We start from the raw sequence: 22,495 nt of genomic DNA, 5'->3' as shown, positions 1-22,495 counted from the left end.
AGCCGATTTGGAATCTCCGCCAGACGCGCAGTTGATCGAGAACGAGCACGCACAGCGCCGCGTGAGAAGAGAATCGCCGGGCCTTCTTTTCCGCATAGAGCCACAACAGCGGCCCGTGCGTGCATGGTCTCATACCACTAGAAGACGAGGCTGGCGTCTTTCCCCCTCATACGTCATCACTAATGGCTGGACGCACGCGTTCTGCCGCTCCATGGGGGGGGGGGGGGGGGGGGGGGGGGGGACATCTCGTCGAGTTTCACCATGTTCGCCTCTGGGAGCGGGTCGGGAACCTACCAACGATGACGTCATGAGCAGGCCTTGTCTCGCAAGTTGCGTTGCCCCGTCTGCCTGCCATAGACGTCCACCATGGCGCTGCTCTGGCCAGTCTCAAGAGCAAGCTTCCCCGCGTGTTTACCTTGTGTCAGGGGCCACGCATTCGTCGGAGGGGCAGGCTGCTTCTTGTTCGGCCCCCAATTACGACCGCGCTCGAAAGAGTCGACTCTGCCAGGGTGGTCTGTTCATGGGAGGACGCCGAATCTGTCCTTTACCAGGATTACCAGGAAGCCGCGACGACAGAGCGAAACGTGTTATCTTAAGTTCTTAACTAAACCACGCGCGGTATCCGTGCGCATGCTCGGTTTGCGTCGCACCCGCGTTACGGGTTGCAGGAAGCGTTTGTTTGCAAACGTGAGACCCAGTGTTACAGACCAGAGCTATTTATACGGCGCTGTTTAAAAAACTTGGGAAGCGCGCGGTGCTGGCTCTGTTTAGGAGTATACTCCGTTCACTCTTTCTTCCGACTGAAGACCGAGGGAATGAGTGCTCTGTGAGCCAATCTCGTGTCTTTAAAGTGACCATGTGACTTCCCTTGCCAACCTTAGTGTTCAAGAGAGACGATATCATGCAACGCAGAGCGGATTCTAAGTCGGATCGAAGGATGAATGGAACGCAAAATTCTTGGGATATCCTTGTCTTACTTCAAGTTACTTGGCGCCACTCGAGTATTGCAGATAAAATTCAGGTGTGCACAATGCATCACTCTTCTCAACGCGGCCTGCTTTACGATGTCAGTAATCTGCTTCGTTAAACTTGAGAAAGGCTGCCTGAAAAACAGTAAATCGGCATTTCCACTGGTTTCTTTTATTCTTGTTTCCTTTTCTAACCTTTTTTTTTTTTTTTTTTTGTATTTTTTAGTGGGCCCGGTTCTGGAGTAACGCCGACTATAGAGGGAAAGTTGGCGACTCTATCGCCGGAGGGAAGAGGCAAAAGTAAAATAATATTATTAGGTTTTTTTTTTGCCCATCTTTTCAAGCTTATTTCGATGTTATCCCATAGATAGTTCCAAAATTGCAGAAAGGAAGCAGATTGGCTTAGAACGACGAAAGGAGGAATCGTAGTTTTGGTTTTGAGTTTCTAGGCCTGGTGGCGCAAGCTACCGCCCGTTATAACGGCACAGCCGTTAGCATCCATCCATCCATCCATACCTTAACGATGAAAAAGCTCACGCTGTTTCTTGTAATCTTTTTTTTCTATTTACTCGTGTCATCTGCAATATATCGGTAAACAAATAAAGCGAAAAAAATATTCACGTAAGAATTTTAATGGCACTACGCTGCACGGTTCAGACAGTTGCGTTTTAGTCTGTACGACCGACTGCTTTAAGACTTCCTGCGCCCCACTAGGACACGGGTTGCGTGCATCGGCTGCCATAGCAGTCATCTCTCCATAAGCAGTTATAAGCGGCATTCAGTCGCACTCAAACGCAGCTCGTGTCACAAAAAAATCCCTCATCGGCGTCGGTGGGACCAAAAATATTCCATAATGCAACGCGCGCAGTCACGTGGGACGTCACACATGAAGTCATGCGTGTGACGTCACACGTGGCCGTGACATCATGACTATCGAACCGCTAAATCTGACACAAAATTTATCGGGAAAATTTTCCGGCCAGATTTAGTGGAAAATTTTCTCACCCAATTTAGCGAAAATGTTCCCGCCAAATGTAGCGGAACGTTTTTCACTAAATCTGGTGGGAAAATTTTCCGCTAAACTTAGCGGCTCAATAGGGTCATGCCGTCACAGCCACGTCTGACATCGCGCGTCACGTGACATGATGCCACACGTGACGTCATTTCATGTGACATGACGTGACGTGACGCGTCATGTGACATGACGACATGTCATGTGACATGACCATGCACAGACGCTTGCACGGCTTGGGAGGGAGTGCGGATTTATATGAGAAGGCTTTGCGAACGAGGCCCGATAACGCTATCGCATTCCACTCTTAAATGCGAAGCTTAATTTAAGCGTTCCCCAAGTTTTTTAGGCACCTAATACAACACGTATAGAAGAAGGAAAAAAAAATTTGACCGGAAAGAAAAGATGCCGCAATATTTGTGTTGAGAGACTCATTATGCGTAATGGAAAGTGCTTCTGTATATACGTATATAGGTTCTGTTCAGATAAGATCATACACGCGAGTCCGGACATTTTTTTTTTTTATGTTACTTCTCTAAATGTGTAGGAAACATAATCACAAAGATTTCCCGAAAAACATACTATTGGAAGAGATTAAAAAAAAAAACAAAAAAACACGGCATATTCGATTTTTTAATGTTTTCGTTTATGTCATGTTTGGTGACACCTACTACGCAAACTACAAAAATCAGAAATCTCGAATGTTTTTCCCTTATAATAGATCACGAGAACTATCGAATAATATATGTACATAAATGTGTAAGTCATATATTTCGCGTCAAAAATGCGCAAACATGACTCCTTTGGCGTTTCGTCACTTGATTACTGAGCCGTTATCTGCAAAAAAATGAATAGCTCTATAACATTGAATATATATATATATATATATATATATATATATATATATATATATATATATATATATATATATATATATATATATATATATATATATATATATATATATATATATATATATATATATATATATATATAGTCTTTTGTTGTTTTTTTTATTGCGAAAATATATACGCCACCGGTTCGAACCAGGTGCCAAAGTTTAAGAACTAACCGCGTTTCCATATTACAAAGAAAGTGAGAGGTAATTTTCTGCAAAATTGCAATGGGGAAACTAGGGCCCGTTTTCACCTGTTTTCCGAAACTGGCGTCATTCAGCTCCGTGTATTCGAGAGCCTCTGTCGGATGCCATTTTTCCAATAAAAATTTTAAAATCTCACCTCTAACCTTTTTTTTTTTTTTTTTTTTTTTTGTAGTAAGATACGGTTAGTTTTGTAACTTTGGCACCTGGTTCGGACCATTAGCTCTACACTTTTTCGGAGAATGAGCGTTCGGAGATGAGTAGTTTATTGTACCAGTAAAAAAACAAAAAAAACAAAACAAAAAAACAACCTTTGTATTTTCTTTTTTTTTGTAATTTTTGACATTTTGTATAACTTGGTTAGCGTCTCAGAAAGAAGCGCGTTTCGGAAGCACTACTCACTCGAAATCAGTCTCACGCTGTAAATACGTAATTTGTTTTTTTCGGGCAATGTTTATTGCGTGATATATTTCTAAAATTCAGGCAATGAAAAAGAAAAATGTTTTTAGAGAGTTCACTGACTCATTTAGACATTTTGAAACTTGCTCCTGGCTCGACATGTGGAAATATCCGAATCGCTCTTCACTCAACAAATACCTCGCAACGTTTTTTTTTTTTTTTTTTTGGTGGGGGGGGGGGGGGGGGGGGTTGTGTAGTACGTACATGCGCTATATCAGCACTTAATCAAATATATATATTTGAGGAGTTCAACGCCCTTTTTTGGTTTAACGCGGTAGTAGCTGCGGGACGTCTCGATTGACGTCATCCCTGCAGCGGCGACGCGGAGGAGAAAGTCTCCCAGACGGAGTCGTCGTCAATTGCGTCTGATGGCCGACAACGAAGCGGAACGAACCACGTGCAGCAGCCGCAGACGTCGCCGATCCGCCGCGCAACCAGGGGCGTAGCCGCCGTGCGCTGCCCGCCACCCTCGCTCAACTCAATTAGCGCCCGGGGATCGGTCTGGTGCGGCGGCCATCAAGATCAATTGGAGACTCCCAGCCGCGAACACACATGCGCCTGGGGTCGCGCCCAACCGCGCTCCTCGCAGCGGCTTCACGGTGATACGAGACACACACATATACATGCCCACATACACATTGCAAAGACGTCAACTACCATAGTTCCATCTTGCGGCAATTGGTGGCCGTTGGCTGTTCTTGGTGGGAAGCTCTGAAGATTTGTTGCTTATGCATTTGTACATGCTTTTTCTTGTTTTCTTTTTTTTTTTTTTTGTTGACGCCTGTTTTTACGATTAAATGTTTCGTCGGAGGCAATTTGAAACCTCTCGCTTGTGGGGATCAGAGTTTCTTTCCAAGGTTTGTTTCGTATAACCTAGCAGTGGCTGTTTCATTTGTAACAACGACAATATTGGCTCGCGTAGGTCGGTTGGTTAGTGTCGTCTCAACTAAAAGTACCCAAAGAAGAATGTAATGGTAATCATAGTTTATTCGACGGGATGCTTTATTCCTTAATCGATTTTTTTAACATGCGATCAGCGAGCGAAGCAGTGTGCATGAGATCTCCTTTGCGGAGTCCCGCGCTCATGGCAGTTGTGCACGCTAACTAAACATAGGCAATGAACTTTCCGAGAATAATAGCTTTATTCGGAAGAGTTACGTCATTTTTTTTTCAAACGCAAGTTGACGTTATTGACACGATTGTCGCAAAACGTCAGTCAAGTTCTCACGGAGTAAATGGACCGAGAAAACTGTTTGCGGCCATATCTGGTACCATGTCGAGAAATTGCGTGGATTGTTTATGTTAGGCTTTTAGACGATTCTAAAATGTCAATTATATTTACGTCGTGAATTATCAAAATGGGTTGAGTGAGACTCCGATGACCGCGAGGATCATCGCAGTGTTTAGCGTCAAAAGATAGCATGCAATCAAAAGCCGAATATAGAGGCAGAGGGTTGCGGAATAATGGCAGTAATCGCGGACGAATTTAGGCTATGCGATGCAAGTATAAACGCTGTTTCTTGTACACTCTAAAGTCGAGGGTCAACCTGTCCTTGCACATCGCAGAATCTGTATATGTACGTAAGTTTAACGGGCCACAATGACACGCACGCGCACCCGGTTACGAACGAAATTCCCGATTGTGTCAAACGTTTGTTCACTGCCCCTTTCGACAGATGCGTATCACTAAAATTCCAAACAACCGAGTGATAAACAGCAACGAAGTCGTTTGAATGCGGATCATTTCCCAGACCGGAAGCAGGAACCGATATATTTTAATTAAAATTTCCAAAGAAAGTCACAAAGACCAGGAGCGCGTCACAGTACAAAAGGTAATACGTGAAATGGTACTGCCCAGCTTGGGTCGGTGTGCTCACCTTTCGATCTCCTTGGCGCCATGATGGGGAGAGGAGGCAAGACTGGCTGGTGCCGACTGCGGTTAGAACCCTGGAAAAGCCACAAAACGACAACACTTGAGTCCAACGGCTGATTTCTGAAATACGTGTCTCAAACGAAGTAAGGCGCACAAAAAGAAAGTCGGGAAAATGCGAACTATGGTAGGTCAAGATCGTCGTACCCCGTTCAATAGGCCGGCCACGCACAAACCTTTCACACGGCCAGCCGCATACTGCGGTTAAAATATCCGCTCGTCTATGTGGCCGGGCAGAGCTCAAAACCAGTTTATCACAATGGACCCTCATATGTTCGAGTCTCGGCCTCGATTCTTCCGTTCGGTCAAAGTGCCCCGGCAATGGCCGCCGCTAATTCCCGAAGGTTAGAATGTCGGCAGTTGTCGCATCGCATGTCCAGTTAATTGTTACGGCCTCCAACGGTGTCAGTGTAACAGCACGCGACGAGATCTTACTTTAAACGACGCGGAGCGGTCAAACGTGACATCTTTGCCACTATATACCGACCGATTGAGAAAGAGAGAAGAGAAAATCACAATTAACACCATGTGGTTACATGAGAGCCTATAACTGACATCTTAGGGTTGCCACGAATTTCTGTCGAGTCGAATGGACTACTGAAGGAATCAAGGAGTGCGTGGGTCGAATACAATCTCTTTCTTTCTCGCGTAGACTCGGCGAATGTGATAGGCCATGGTGTAACAATATGCTTTGGTAATATTTTTTTTGTATGTTTTCATTTGTTTTACCACCTTATATAGTCATGCTGTTTCAAGATGGCGACCCCACTATCCATCACGTGAGAGTACCAAGCATGGGACATGGTAGTTATTAGTGCACACCACCCTTGCAGTATAGTACCTGTAGTAGTCATCGATTGTAGTTGTACTTACTAATTAAAGTATAGTAATCAATGGAAGCTTCCGGACAGAAAGGGTAATATCTGGCCATGAACTTTTTAGTACAGCCAAGATTTGATAGAGAGAGCGACTTAAACCAGCGTTTGGAATTTCGTAGCGGACTCCTCTTGCGCGGATCGCGGTCGCAAGTGCACGTGCGTTGCGTTGTCACTTGGCGAAAAGGGAAGCGGACGCAGAGGCGGAGGTGCTTGCAGACGATCGACGCTTTCGCCTCCTCCTCCTCGCAGCTAGTATTGCAAACGCTGCCCATAAACCACGTGACCCCGATAAAGGAGCAATTGGAAACACTCTAAAATCTGGGCACACCACATTCGTTGTCATACCAAAAAGAAAAAAAAAAAATATTGCGTATTATTTATGCGTTGCCCGAAGTACTCCTTACGAGATTTGGTACGTTGAAAGAGGAAACAAATCTTTTGGTGTTTCAAACATGTATACGTCTTGGCAAAAGATAAGAGATGAAACTAATCTAAGAGGCAGCTACATTCAGCCCATGAACGGGGAAATAGTAATGTTTTGAGGAGCCCGACTTGTTTTACTCAGGTTCTTGAGGTGACTACGAGTATAGACCTTTTTCTACAGCCCCTTGATAAAATTCAAGCTAGGTGGGAATTGTATCACGCCTAGCGCCATCTTGGGGGGGAGGGGGGCTTCAGGCGAACTACAAATGAAGAGCAGCCCATTGTGCCTCCACCCGTCAGAATACATTGGCACCGTGCCGTTCTGTCGGTTTTCAATAATTTTTCATTGCTTTCTTAGCCCTATTCTACCATGGTTCAAAAAAAAAAATCGTCAAAAAAGACGAAGATCGCGCGAAGATGGGAGCTGTCAATGTTGGTTTCAGAGACGGTGTCGTCCGAAAATGACGGCAGCGGGAAGAAATGGTCAGGGGAGGGGGTTAATGTAGGCGCACAGGCTTCTAAAAAACAAGTAAACAAAAAATCAAACATATATTAGTGGTAAAAATATGTCGCTCCTTAGAAAGAAAAATATGGTGTATCAATTTTAAAGCAACGGAAGCGTTAAACAGCTCGAGTTTAAAATTGGGCATTGATGACATTCGCGTGTCATCTTTCAAAGCGAAATGGACGTCATCACCATTGCAAGATGGGGAAAAAACAGCTTGGGAGACGTACGCCTCAGCAAAAAAAAGTAACAGTAAGCAAAACCTGCTTCGGTACTCAGGGAGGAAAAAGAAAACACATCTCCGTCGTGTTTTTACTATAGAGGCAGGCCCTGCAGCCGATTCCGTTTATACTCACACGTGTATACTCCACGTTTAGATCTCCTCTAACCGGCTATAGTGAAAAACAGGTTAAAGCCACGCTCTCACAATCAATCGATCTGCTTCTAGACACACCTCACGCCGATTAAATCGACACAGCGTGTCACGTTACAACCACAGAAGTGATTATAACCGTAGCACACCGTACAAAGCTACAAAAAAACCACATAAAAAAAAAAAACAAAAAAACCCGACAAGATCAGTTCTAACTTTCAATCCGACAAGTCGAGACAGCTCTGCAGATTTCCCTCTCATTTCCGTTTTAGACACCCGGCTCCCTCGTCGCGCGTTTCCAATGTCGTCGTCGCCGTTTCGCTTACAGTTATTTTCGTACCTTGCGAAGGAAGGCGCTCGAAGAATTCGCGAAGCGTATGCGCGCTTGCACGCCTATGCGAGCGACGGTAGGCGCTCCAACAGCGCGAGCAGCTGCTCTGCGCAAGAGATCCTTGCCCGATCGCCAGCGGCGCGGGAGGCCGCGCGTTTCTTACGGCCGATTGGGCTCAAGGCCTGTGCTGCGCGGACGCGTGTCTACGCCTCGCCGCTTGCTCGACCACACGGTGTTTCCGATGTCGGTGGTGGGGAGTGTGTGTGCCAACGACGGGGACCGCCGCGGGGACACGGGCGTTACCTGTGTTCCGGCATATTTTCGGGCTGAGAAACGGTGCGGGCTTCCGGCATGGCAGACAAAACAAAATACCTTCGATAGGCTTTTTTTCTTTTTTTCTTTTTTGTCTAAGCGGGAAAAGGTATGAAGAGTTCGGTGTTGGAAGTACTACTTGACTTTTTCCTCTTAATCCGGAGCAAGGTGTAAGATACACTCTTTAGGTGAGGACACGGCGGGGCTGAACGCGCGGCGCGAGGAATCAGATAGTGTTCGTTCGACGGGCATCCGAAAGGCTGCATCATCCCGCTGTCACCGTGCCCGCGGCTGACAGTGTCGCCGGGGGCCAAACGGCGAAACTGTGTGAGAGCGAAAAAAATTATCTCGTTGCCATGACACCCCGGTACACCGTGGTCTTTCTGCACGAGCGAAAAGCTCGCTGGAGCTCTGCGCATGTGGAGCATGAGGCGGCACGAGCCGTCTTTGCAGTGCCCACGGGTTGACGAGTCATCTGCCGGCGCCGCTTGAAACCATAGTGAGAGAGAGAAAGAGAGAGAGAGTGAAAAGCGAACTTTATCTGCACTGCGCGAGGAGCGCGCTGTCCTCACCTGAAGAGTGTTATCTTACACCGTGATCCGGAGTCACACTGCTTATACATCCTACAAAAGAAAGTCTGCAAACATCAGTCACCGCAATATCCGTGGTTCGAATGCCGCGTGCCAAGTTTTCTCCTTGAACGCATTGCCATGCGGCATTCGAAGCACGGATCTCACGGTGACTCGCGTTCGAATCTGTATGCAGACTGTCTTTTGTATGATATATAAGCAGTGTGGTCCCGGTTTTAGGAGTTTTGTAAGTTCATTTCATGGACCATCAGTTTTGAGAACGCCCGTGTATATTCCCCTTGTCAAATGAACACTTGTCCCACATCTGCCTTGGTGCATAAATTAATGAGTGAATGGCCTAATTAATTAATGACCTGCGGCGGCACATTCGCGGAGTTTCTGGACACAGAAGACAAAGAGTATTAAAAACAAAGTGTAGCGCCCTGGAAAGAAAAATGCCGAGTGCTTGTTACGCTAATAGTATGATACGTAGAAATTAATGGATAAATTAACGACACGCGGCATGTTTAACTGAAAATTCATCACGGAGCATTGAATGAAAAATGACCACTGTAACAAAAATCCGGAGCACTTGTTGCACAGTAGAAAGACGATCGAATCAAGATACTGCGGAATTGACAAGTTCCGACACGTGGTGATGCGATTGACCCGAGTCATTTTGTAGCACCTTTTGGAGCAACCAAAAGTCCATTATGGAGAAGCAAAACGTACTTTTGGAGCACAATCACAGACTTCATTTTCATTCATGCCAGTGTGAATATAACATGCAAAGATTCGTGTGTTGACCTTTCTATTAAAAAATCCGGCAAAAACTTCTAGTGACATTCGGTGGGAACGAGTTAATTTCCACTCATTTTGACCAGAAACCAGCGTAGTTTACCAGTTCTTTTGGTGGAAATATTACCGGCCGCCACTTTTAGTTACCGGATTTCGCTGGACGTTTTACCGGAGCTGTCCAACTAAAAGACGGGCATGCTAATTGCCTTCACACTTCTCTGCAACAGCAGGTTTGATTTCCTCAAAACATATAAATAGCTGTTTAGTTGCACACAGAAGCAGTAGGCATGGCAACAAGATGCTGATCGGTGAACGACAGTATGGACTGCTGTGAACATATTTTAGGTACGAAGTTCATTCAAGTTCTAAAAGTTATAATAAAACAAAAATTCAAAATTCATATTAAAAAAAAAAAGTCTGTCATTACATTATGAAAATTATTGACATATTGCGTGTAGAACTTATAATAACAGAGATCGGCTTGTGAACAATAAGTATGCCTTCTTAAAACAATTCAGGCAAAGTCGTTAAAGTTATTCCTTCTACTGATTCACCTAATTTAGTTTTGATTTATTCTACTGAGTGAACCTCGAACGGATGAAATATATGTAAAAGTGACAACTAATCAACGGAGTTCAAATAAAAAAATAAACCTATATAGCAGTTCATATAAATTTTCTTGCGAGTACCCTCGCTAAATCCAGAATTTGAAAGTATATCGTAAAAATACCGCAGTCTATCATAAATGTAGCCGTAATTTAATTCATAAATGTTTACTGCAACTAAGAGCTCCTACATTAACAATCACAAAGTTCTTTTATATATATATATATATATCTTCGACCTTTGTATGGGTAACGTTCCGCTCTGGGGGAATGCTTTCCCTTTAGCACTCGGATGCACTGCGGCGAAGCAAGAGAAGCGAAATTGCGATGCTTATACTTCGCGGTTTCCGCTTCACTGCAGTACACCACTGCGCGGTGAGAAGCGCACTCAACGAAGCCAATTCACACGCCAGACCAGACTAGGAACAGAAGAGGTATTCAGAAAATTCCAAGTATACTGTCAGTGTTCGACACTGACAGCAATATCAAATAGGATAGAACGTTATTTGCGACTAAAATAGAAAGTTCCGAAAATTCGCGCAAGCCTAGCATAACGACCCGGATTCCGGACGTGTATCGGGGCCTGAGCCATTATATCTTCGGCCATCATAAAGTGAAATCAAGTTTTGGCGCAATGTTAAAGCAATGTTCCTCACATTTTGGCAAAATGTAGCAGGACGTAGCGGGGTAAGCTCTTCGGCGCAGTTTGACGCAAATGGCGCAGGAGTCTCATCACTGGACCCGCGCCTCCAAATATTGCCCCGTCAAAAAATAGAAATTGAAGAGACAAGGTCGGCAAACTGAAAACCAACATCCACATAATTAGCACCGCTTTTCTACTTGAGTAACATATAAATTTCCCGCGTCGTATCGGCACAAACCGAAGCGTCAACCTGGGGATCGACCAGTGACGAGCGAGTAGCCTTCATACTCGCCGTCGTGTAAGCTTAAGGCAAATGTGCATGGACGCATATTTTTTTTTGTCATTTTATTGTATTGTAGCGGTTACTTGCTTTTCTATTTATGCCGGAGCCCCGCTGCTCGTTCCAGGGGTTTCCCCAGGAATTAAAATTGAGGGGGGGTCTGAACATTCAGTCTTAGGAGCAAAGGGGGGGGGGGGGGGGGATCTCTGGCTCGTAAAGGAAAACGTGCCTACAAGTGTGCGCAGGCAGGAGATCGTGGCAAGAGACAATCACCACAAACCTAATCTGCACGTGCACGCGTATGCCTTCCGTGTCCCATTGTTTATAAGTGGACGACCACGAAAAGCCATTACTTCAATCTTTTAAATAAACGACGTTATCGGACGGACGGCTTAAAAGCACACACACACACACACACATACACACAGAAAAAAAACGTATATGAAATAATTCCATTCATCTTTACGACATAAAAAAGAGAACGGCCTTCGCTCGCGAAACGTTTCCTTTGATTGTTGTGAGCCGGTTGTGCGGCGTGTTACCGCGCGTTGTTTTTTGTGACTCGCTCTCCGCATAGTCTTCGTTGTTTGGTTTCTGTCCTTGAGAATTGTTGCACCCTTTCGTTTCACGAAGTCGCAAATCAACATTCCAAAACAGATGAAAGCCTCCGATTATGCAAACAGGTATATAACTAACGCGTCGGTTTCCTTGCTGCGGGAAACGGGATTGGATAACGGGAAATGTGTACAAAGCAAATCGAACGCTTGACTCGAACAGCATCAGGCAAGAAGAGCAGCGACATTCACCAACCCTCGACATCGTGGAAACCCGAGACTCAAGTCGGAGTCACGCATGTTCCTGCATCATACACGAGACACGCTTTATAGTTCGCCGTAGACACGGTGACAAAACTACCTGCGGACGCGGCCTCAAGTATGTTCGAATCACGCATTTGAGTAAAAAATACTTAAATCATCTTCCTTTGGACCTGAGAATCACGAATATCAAGATTAGCTTTTTTTTTTTTTTTTTTTTTTTTAATTTGGTGCACGGAGGCTGCAGACAATCCTTTTCAAAGTACCGTCAAAGCCCCTCCTTCCCGAAGTGTTACGTCATAAAAGGAGTTTTCGGAATCTCCGCTTTCTCGCGAATCTTTGGCGCCTATCGAAGATATGCACGCGCACTCTCCTTATTTTCAAGAAAGGTCCCAAAAAGGACGTCACGACTGGTGTCAGTGCGGGGGAATATATACATGGCAAGTTTGCAATAGACGTATTGCTAAATTACCCAAGCATAAAGGAGAATGCTGGGAATGTATGTACACGGGCCACACGCGTTCGCCTTCCCCGTATAAAGAGTTCGAAGTAAATAACCAAAATAAAGCGGTGACGAACGCGCGTGCAAGGTGCCATTTGTTTTGGGCATTACCTTTAGAACAGTTACTGGTGCACGCGCCAGCACGTGCAGCGCGTGTAACTACACTCTGATCATGCTCCCTGTGGTGCTTGGGTAATTCAGCAAAAGGTGTAATGCACGCGCTGCCCATACGAGCGACACGCGCTTAGCGGCCGAAAGGTCCTTTTATGACGCAACGACTGGGCGGAGATATTTCGTGTTTTCTCGCGTTTACTTAGGTCTTCGGGGAAAATGAAAGTAATATTCAAGATTTAAGGGTTAAAATAGTCTAGGATTCACCTCTAACTTGTTTTTGTCAAGAAACGCTTCAGCTTTCCTTTAAAGCAGAAACAAGGAGACAACAGACGGATGGATGGATCGATGGACGGATGGATGAAGCATCCATCCACCAATTCCTTTATAACTGGCGGTAGCTTGCGCCACCCAGTCTAGGTGGGCTATATACAACGCACACACAGGAGTGTCTTCTTTTTTCGTTCCAAAGTCTCGGGTTTACAAGATGCCGAAGTTTACTAGCTCGCCCGCATGCTTTGTGTTATTTCCTTCATTCCCCATTTGTTTGGATACATCGGCAAATAAACCGAAGATTGCCACGAAAAAAAAAATATATATATATATAATTAAAGCATAAAAACCATTTTGCGTGAACCAACTCAATATAAATTAACTAAGAAACACAGACTGTCTTCTTAGAAACAATTTCTGCGAAAAGTAAGTTGTGATATGAAATATAGCGCGAACGGAGCGGTCACTTAAATTCGAACAGTTTCATAGTGTGTTTCTCACACAATATAAAGACGTTTTTAAATATACCGTCATGAATTAAGTTCAAAATAGTGAGTGGCATTCTACACGTAGATAACGTTGAAATACCTAATGAAAAAAAAAATCGATTTTCTAAATGTAATATTAAAGAAAAATAATACAGTATACATTTTACGTTTAACGCATTCGTTATATCCAGAGCTCACAAAAACAACAACAACAAACAATGGCGACCTTCCGACCTTTGACGAACACCGAGAATCAGGGCGGAAAATATATGTTATATATTTTTGTAATATATAAATATAATATAGAAAGCAAACTCTACTATTTATGACTCAACTTTTATAAAAACGACCAGCTTTCGCGCAGACACGACCACTGGATCCCATCCCAGCAGCCGCGACGCGGGTATCCAAACTCTAAAAAAAAGCCCGTGCGTCTGCTCTCCCGCACAACACTCGGAGAGCCAATCACCGCAACTTACGGAGGCAGCTCAGCGAATGACGACGCCGAAACATATATTTAGACCAAAAAACGCAGTCTGAGTTCTGACATTAAGCAATGCAAGCGTTGCCTCTGTAAGTTACGGTGTTTGGCTCTCCGAGTGTTGTGCGGGAGAGCAGACGCACGGGCTTTTTTTAGAGTGCACCTGAAACGGGGGCGTGCTTCTCCCAGCTAACACGGCTGCACTGAGGGGAAGCAACGCCAATAGCAACGACGTTACGACCATTTGCTTTGCCGCAGTACACCGATGCCAAGGGAGAAGCGTACTTAACGGGCAATTGGAAAGAATCAAAGCATGTGCGTGCATAGTGGCTCTCATCGGTGCTTAATTAACGGAAGCGCATGGGCGTCCATAGATTAAATGACTAGAAACAAGGTTAGCTCATGGAAACGTGTCGACTGCTGGGACGCTAATGTATCCGATGTTTTCACCAATGTTCTCTCAAATAATATAATGTATTTTTTGCTCATTGTGTGCCAGGCGAGCCTGCACTTACCTCAGCATAATAATTATTGTGCTCTGTCGACGTTTAGGCAACCGAAAGTTAGTCAACCTCAATGGGCGACTAGCGTCTCTCAGCTGTAGTCGAAAAATTGAGCCAGTGCTGTGCCACTGCTAGCTCGGGGTCTTTAACGTGCATCACGCAGTAGCGGTACACGACCGCACGCCGATGCGATGCTCATCCAGATCAAAACAGGCAGGATTGGGGATTGAACCCAGAACATCTGGGTTCTGGAGCGGGAGCTTTCGCTCCACGTGCTCCGAGCAGTGGTTCGTTAACACACTCAGCCAGCGATACCCCCCCCCCCCCCCTACTCCGGCAAAAATGATAAATACAGCAGATCTTTAGCCTTATGAACATCCTGATCTGGTCCAAGGTTTCCCAAATCGTAACAGGTGCGCGTTACATCCATATCGTTCACGAGGAGCATTTTGTACGCAGTACGGACGTTTTTAGAAGAGCAACAAAACTGGGGGAATTAAGATTTCCCGAAATTTCTGTCTAGAAATCTTACTTCTTCATTTATTTCAGACAGAAAAGTCTGAGGGGCTAGGGCTAAAGGAGACAAGCATGTCTTCTGACGAAACCCTACCACTTGGTTACACCCCCTGGGATTAAAAAAAGTAAAAGGACGAAACAGAAAGACACTAGGAAGTCCCTAACGAGTATCAATAAGACATTGGACAGATACTGGGTAAGGCGCGTTGACCAACAAATTGAGGTACCAAGGGTAGATTATGACGTATTGGTTAATTTATTGTTGAAAATTCCGGTTGCTTTCCCCCAAAACAATTGTAAGAAGCTTCGTCATATCTTCTGTTTTCGCACATTCATACTAATTGCCTATGTAGTGTCTTTTAACATCACTTGAAAAAATAATTAAGCAAACAGGTTGCGCAGATATATAATTCAAAGGGTCCTAGAAGTATTACATGACGCGGGTGTTCGTTTGAAAATTCTGGTTATGTAAATTACACTTCGTGTTTCTTTCTGATAAAAAAAAAAAAAAAGAATGGCCAAAAGTGCTACAGGCGACAAAGCCAATCTGGAATGTGCACACTGACGAGCTTCTAAGGTAAGGACTTTAGCTACAAATATAACCGTCAGAATTCAGAGTCCCTTGTGAGCTGAATATTCGGCATTTTTGAAGCGAGAAACTTTATCGCTTCGTTTTAGACACGAAGCTTTTTCGTCACGGGCGAACCGCCTTTTCAGATAGCCTCAAAATGTATAATATATTTTTTTATATATATATTTAATCTCCCAGAACCCTAAAGTGCAGTTATAAAGACGTGTCTAACCATGCCAACTGCAGAATAATACGTGGAATAGAAATACTAATAATAATACAATTTTTAAAAAAAGAAGAAAACTATTCAAGCGAAGAGAATGAGTAGTGAATTACGCTCTGGGAAACCCGGGAATCGTTTACGGTATACTCTCGAAAGCAAACGTTTCCAGACAAACCTTACATACGCTCAAGGCCACGGTCCCACTGAATGTGGCAGTTTAGGTACTTTTTGGCAGGTCATTACTCATCTCCTTTTAAATACTGCATTGTGGGATTGATGTCATTCGAAAGGCTATGCAATCCTCTTTCATTTGATATTATGTGTGTGTTGGTTTTTACTGTTCATGCGCATTTGTAGCGTTGCGAATATGATGTCGCGGACCCTCACTTGCTCCGCTAGTTCATGTTTTATGAACGATCCATTAAAGATAACACTGTTCCAATATAGCAGTTTTGTTAAGATGATGTCGGAGCAGAATGTAACGATACACTTTTTTGATATTTGCACTACTTTGTTTTTTTCATCCCTCCAAACATTGCCCTAAAATTGACATTTTTCAGCACAAATATGTTTTTAATGACAAGCGCTAGGACAATTAAATTAGCTACAGATGTAGAGCTTATTATTGGTAATATTCAAAAAAAATTTAATGATGTGTAAAAAATTTTTGTTTAGATATTTTATATCAAACGTAGCACTTTTTGGTGCTTGGAGTCATGGTACTTCAAATGCCGCTGAGGAAATGATTAAACTATGATCAAATCGTTTATAACATTTAGAGCTACAATGGTTGCCCAAGAGGTGGACGATGGCTTTTTTTCATTTTCAAAGTCATAACGCTCCAGGAGCCCTTCAAACTTACCTGTTTTTGACGATATCTTTTTTGGACATCAAACATATTTATTGACATCTAAAAACATTTATTGTTTGGAATACATATACATTGCAATGTATTAGATTTTCACAATGATATTGCTTTGGTTTTTAATAGGTGTAGAGCTTAGATAATTTTAAAAACAATTAAAAACTGTTTGGGTGTTTTGTCGCGCTACCTGGCGGATGGCAGACAAACTGCTGATTTCTAATGTTCAAAAAATTTCCGAGGGCGGCGTTGGCGTCTGTATCATCATCAATCTCCGTGTCTTTTTACCTTCACATTAAAAAAAATATATTGGAAGATTTACTATCGATAAATGAAGGGATTAAGTAGTGAGCCAGGTTAATAAATCTAAGACAAATAATTACACAAGCGTAGCGTGATATAATGTGTTCATTATTTGATATGATTGAAATCAATAAACAATAAAGACGAAGAGGAAAAGAATACACCCGAGTTCACTTCATGCCTAGAGTCACTAAATGAGCGTTAAAGTATCGGCGCTCCGTTCCCCAAAAATTGTTTTGGGCGCCGCCATTTTTGGTCTTGTCAAGAGCAAACGCAACGGCCGATCGTCATGATCCAAAAGTACGACTTCCTCAGCATTAGATGCGGTGCTAGGAAGCTAATGCAATATTGCAATGCTCTGTCGCGGGTTGTTTAAACATTTGTGGGGGACGAAAAAGCGTTTTTTGTGATTTTAGATAAAGCTTCAGGTAACTGGCAACCATGATTTTAAGCCACCATATGGCCAAGTGTCGTTACTCTGAACCGTAGCTACTTTACTGGCACAAGCGGGAACAATAAGGAAGAGGCAGGTGTCAATCCACGGGGCTTACGTCATGGCCCCTCCAGGTACTACAAGCCTCTTGAACATGAGCATGAATAGTGTCATTAAATAAGCTACGCTTCAGAATAGTGACACTTGGCCTTATTGTGGCTTAACATTATGGTTGCCAGTTATTTGAAGCTTTATCTGAAATCACAAGAAACGCTTTTCCGTCCTCCGCTTTAAACAGTTTGCGACAAAGCAAAGCAACATCACATGAGCTTTCTAACACCGAATCTAATGCTGAGGATGTCGCACTTTTGAATCATGACGATCGGCAGTTGCGCCTGCTCTGCACAAGCACCAAAATGGCGGCGTTCACAACATTGTCGGGGAAGAGAGTGCCGATACTCCAAGCGCAGCTCATTTATTGGCTCTAGTTCCCGCGAAACTCCTTTTTCCCTGACTGAAACTGAAAGTAAATATGAATAATACACCATTATTATAGTTTATTTAGTTATAACCAAATACACATAATGAGAGGAGGAAGCGGGCGGGTAGGAGAAACGCAGCTTTTATGTGCGACCGTTCTAACCGTCTCAAAAGAGAGAACGCGCGAGCTTTCGCTGGTTTAAAAAAGGCATCCAAAGAAAACAGGCGGCACGCTGTGTTCTTTGTTATTATGCGTCGAATTGCAAATTGTTGTGTGTATGTTTATACAGCCGCAAGTTAGTCTGCCTTAGTGGGCGTCTGGTGTCTCAGCTGTAGATGAGCAATTTAGACAGTGCGGTACAACCGCAAACCAGGGGTCTTTAACGTGCACCACACAGTAGGGATACACGACCGCACGCCGGTACGATGCTCATCCAGATCGAAACGGGCAGGTGCGGGGTGGGTTCTGGAGCGCGAGCTTTCGCTCCAAGCGCTCCGAGCTGGTGTGCGCTAGACCATGCACTCGGCCACCGACTCCTCCCCCCCTTGTGCTGTCTAATTTATATACAGGTATAAGTATTTGAAGATAGACGATGGACGTCGATCGTCTCGAGGTAATGTAACGTGATAACATTATAGACGCTTTACACACGCGCCAGATTACAGACGCCATTGCCGACCTTCTATTATCTTACCGATATATCAAATCACTGCAGCGGGCTTTGGCGAGCCTCCACAAAGGCAAATGCTGGGAAAAAAGACACCGTCGTATCTAAAATACCAGTAACCTGTCCTCCTGTGGTAATGATGGAGCAGAGTGAAAAATATAAGCGAAAACAAAAACTGAAGGGCGGTTATGGCGGCGCCCATGCACAGCTGCTGTAAAGCGTCTATATAAATAATAAATTTGTTGATGGACTGAACGACTCAATTTTTCAATTCTTGGATTGTAATATGGCGGCAGCCTATTGTACTTACTGTTGATGAAGAGCAATATGAGGTGACGAGGTAATGATTAAATGATGAGGCTCTATAAGGACGACGATTTTAGTGGGTGTCGAACCACAACGTACAGTGCCAGACTTGTTTCAAGTATCGTGTACCCAAAGACTTTCTCCACCCGCAACAGAATATGGTAGAATCAATGAGGATTCTGCTTTACAACTGTACGTGGAACAGGAAAACTGCACTGTGAAGAAGTGCGGTTTATTCGTTAATATGAGGGACGGATTTCTAGCAGCGTTCCCTGATTGACTACTTGGAACAAATGGCCTCGTTGACGTAAAGTGTCACCGTTCCAAAAGATTCTTGAAGCATACTTAAACCGCAAAGGAGTATGAGGCGAAAAATAAGAAATAGAAGCCTGGTGTGAAAGGTCCAAATCACCACCATAGCTTCTACTATCAAATACAAGGGCAGTTACACAATACACAAAGAGGGTTTTGTGATTTAGTTATATTTACACTCAAGGGCATTGATATCCAACGTATTCAGAGGGATGACACCTTCTGGCCAACCAACATAGAGCCTTTTCTACTCAAGTATTTACATGGAAGGCCCGTCTTCCGCTAAAATTCCTCACGTTGTCCGACCGAATAAACTGCCATTACTCCCGATCTGGGAATCTCTCGATCTTCGTTCGTAGGCCGCCGCCATAGTATCATGAGATCGAGGGGCGTGGCTCTTCTTCCGCCGAATATTGCTTCGGCGGGTGTTTTTACCGTGTAATATGAGACCGCCGCGTGCTGCTGGAACAAAAACCTGGCGATTCTTCTCAAACTGCTTCTTCCGTAACCTTCAAAAGGGCATTTTTCAGTTTCGCACACCATCTGTTCTGCTTGCCCGTTAGTTGCAGGATGGTATGGTGCACTAATGTGATGCCTGATGCCGGTATTTTTTTTTTTTTTAGAGCGCAGCTCTTAGGGGCCCGTTTCCGGCTTGAGCGGCGTCGCCGTCGCCGTCGCCGTCGCCGTCGCCGTCGGCGTAACTGCGCGGTGCATCATGGGAAATGTCCCATAATGCACCGCGCGAGCCCCCCACCGGGGTCACGTGACCTCGTGGGGGTCACGTGACCCCCCGAGGTCACGTGACCCCCCGAAGTCACGTGACTCCCCTGAGGTCACGTGACCCCCCTCCTCGAGGTCACGTGACCCCCGCCGATGTCGCGTGACCCCCCGATGACGTCATCGTCACTGATGTCACCGGCATCCACATCGTCATCGTCATCATCACTGATGACGTCACCGGCATCCACATCGTCATCGTCATCATCACTGATGACGTCACCGGCATCCGCATTGTCATCGTCATCATCACTGATGACGTCACCGGCATCCACATCGTCATCGTCATCATCACTGATGACGTCACCGGCATCCACATCGTCATCGTCATCATCACTGATGACGTCACCGGCATCCGCATCGTCATCATCACTGATGACGTCACCGGCATCCACATCGTCATCGTCATCATCACTGATGACGTCACCGGCATCCACATCGTCATCGTCATCCTCACTGATGACGTCACCGGCATCCACATCGTCATTGTCATCATCACTGATGACGTCACCGGCATCCACATCGTCATCATCACTGATGACGTCACCGGCATCCGCATCGTCATCGTCATCATCACTGATGACGTTACCGACATCCGCATTGTCATCGTCATCATCACTGATGACGTCATCAGTGACGTCACTGATGTCGTCACCGGCATCCGCATCGTCATCGGCATCATCACTGATGACGTCATCAGCGACGTCACTGATGACGTCACCGACATTCGCATCGTCATCGTCATCATCACTGGTGAAGTTATCAGTGATGTCACTAATGACGTCATCGGTACCCGCATCGTCATCGTCACTCATGACGTCATCAGGGACGTCAGTGATGACATCATCGGCATTGGAGGTCACGTGACCCCCAAGGTCACGTGACCCCCCCTGGTTAGTTTAACCCCCCCCCCCCCCAGTGCCCTTCCCTCCTCCTCCTCAAGAGCTGTGCTCTAATTCGGCGTTACAGGGAGTTGTAAGCGGCTTTCATTTTTTTCTTCAAAAACTTGTTTATTTTATTTGAAGCAAGATTTGGCGCGTTATCAAAGAAAAGTATTTTCGGTAGGACTAAAGTAGGTAAAAGAGACCGTAGAACGTCAATGACATGTTTGGACGTCGTGGCAGGCATCATGTAAACTTCCAGCCACTTAGAGTACGCATCGACCATGACTCCGCAGATGCGGATACGTTTTGCCACCCACCGACTGAATAGTGGATCGTTTTCAATTTCTATTCATGATGGCGTTGGACTCAAGGAAGACTTCGAAGTCTTTCCAGAAAGTTTCTGGGAACTATAATGTTCTCTGAAACATAATAGACCATTACAACATCTCCCGTACCCCGTGAAACACAATATTTCGTGACGTATTTTAGTCGTCATTAAGAAGCAGTTTTCTTGACGTCTGCTTCCACTGGTGTCTTGGAAGATTGAGTCTACTGAGCGTGCATTCCTGCAGAAGAAATTTTCATTGATAGAATATTGACACGTCAATCAACATTTGATTCCTTCTTGGTTAGATTTATTGCGAAAGCCCGTTACAACCGCCGAACCGCATCTCCCTATATCAGAGAACAATTTATACCCAGCCTGACATTCTCGCATACATTCGTTTGCTGGGCCACGCTACTTGAGCCAGCTGAGCACAGCTGGCAGCGGCGCGAGCAAGGCCACGAGGGGAACGTGATGGTGCTCGAGCCATCCCACTGTGATCCAATGTTTCGGCCACCCCACGGGTGCGTGTCGCCATCTATTGGTTGAACTAACGCCTTGTTCAAGATGGCTGCCGTGGGACCGCAGCCTTAAACATTATTACATGCAGTAGCCACTAAAGTCCCTCGATAAAATTCACGCTTACAAGTACCGCCAACCATTGTTGTGGAAACGCGCAAGACACGTGCCACGAGCGGGTGATCCGCCACTGCCCCACCCGGTTTCATAATCAGAAACACCTCGAGGAGTTTTAGTAGCCACCACTTTCGCCGTTCGGGTAAGAACCTCTAGCAAATGTCCAAGCTTTGAGGTTATGAAGGAGGCTTATAGAGACCACCACCCAGCTGAAAAAATATGCTTATCATTTTTTTTATTATTTTTTTTTTTTATTTCCAGAATGTCTTTCATACTTAAAATAGGTAACAGGTATAGATGGCACACGTAAGCCCCGCCACCGAGTAAGTAGGGCTAAAACGCCGGCACCACAGGGATATGAAAAAACAAATTTAAACACAAACAATGTTCTATAAAAAATAATAATTTCACTTTTTTTTTACATTATCATTTTTTAACTCGGCTTCCCAACCGGGGCCTTCCCAATCCATACAGATCTAATCTTCATTCGTTCAGGCCGTCGTGTCGATCATCTCGGTCGATCAGAGCAAAGAGAAGGGAGACTTTGAGCGACTCCGAATGGCTCCAATTTAAAAGTCATCGGGGAGACAATCACAGGCCCGCCGGTGCGAGCGGCACGCGCGCAGTCGTGGGGGACGATCGACAACGCGCAACGACGACACAATACGCGCTTGACACCGCACGAAAAAAAACCGGTTTGAAAGAGAGGAAAACGAGGATTCCAAAAGACCCCGGCGTCCAACTTCTTTTTTTTTTTCGAGCGAACGGGGCTGCCGAGCGTCCTTCGGAAGAGGAACAATCACACCGAGCAGTGCGGACGAATTCGAGCGACGATCGGTTT

At 44.9% G+C, this 22,495-nt stretch overlaps 1 protein-coding gene across 1 annotated transcript in view; it reads right to left on the bottom strand.

The window, feature by feature from the left end:
• Positions 1 to 22,495, bottom strand: part of LOC8043761 — a 164,876-nt gene that overhangs the window by 134,333 nt on the left and 8,048 nt on the right. The window contains exon 2 of the mRNA XM_040209416.3: positions 5,416 to 5,485. Within this exon, the coding sequence (XP_040065350.2) occupies positions 5,416 to 5,485 (70 nt within the window). The remainder of the gene's footprint in view (positions 1 to 5,415; positions 5,486 to 22,495) is intronic.

The sequence above is a fragment of the Ixodes scapularis genome, unplaced genomic scaffold (genome assembly GCF_016920785.2).
Source record: "Ixodes scapularis isolate PalLabHiFi unplaced genomic scaffold, ASM1692078v2 PGA_scaffold2__306_contigs__length_199485367, whole genome shotgun sequence".
NCBI lineage: Eukaryota > Metazoa > Arthropoda > Arachnida > Ixodida > Ixodidae > Ixodes > Ixodes scapularis.
This window is presented reverse-complemented; position numbering and strand designations above follow the sequence as displayed.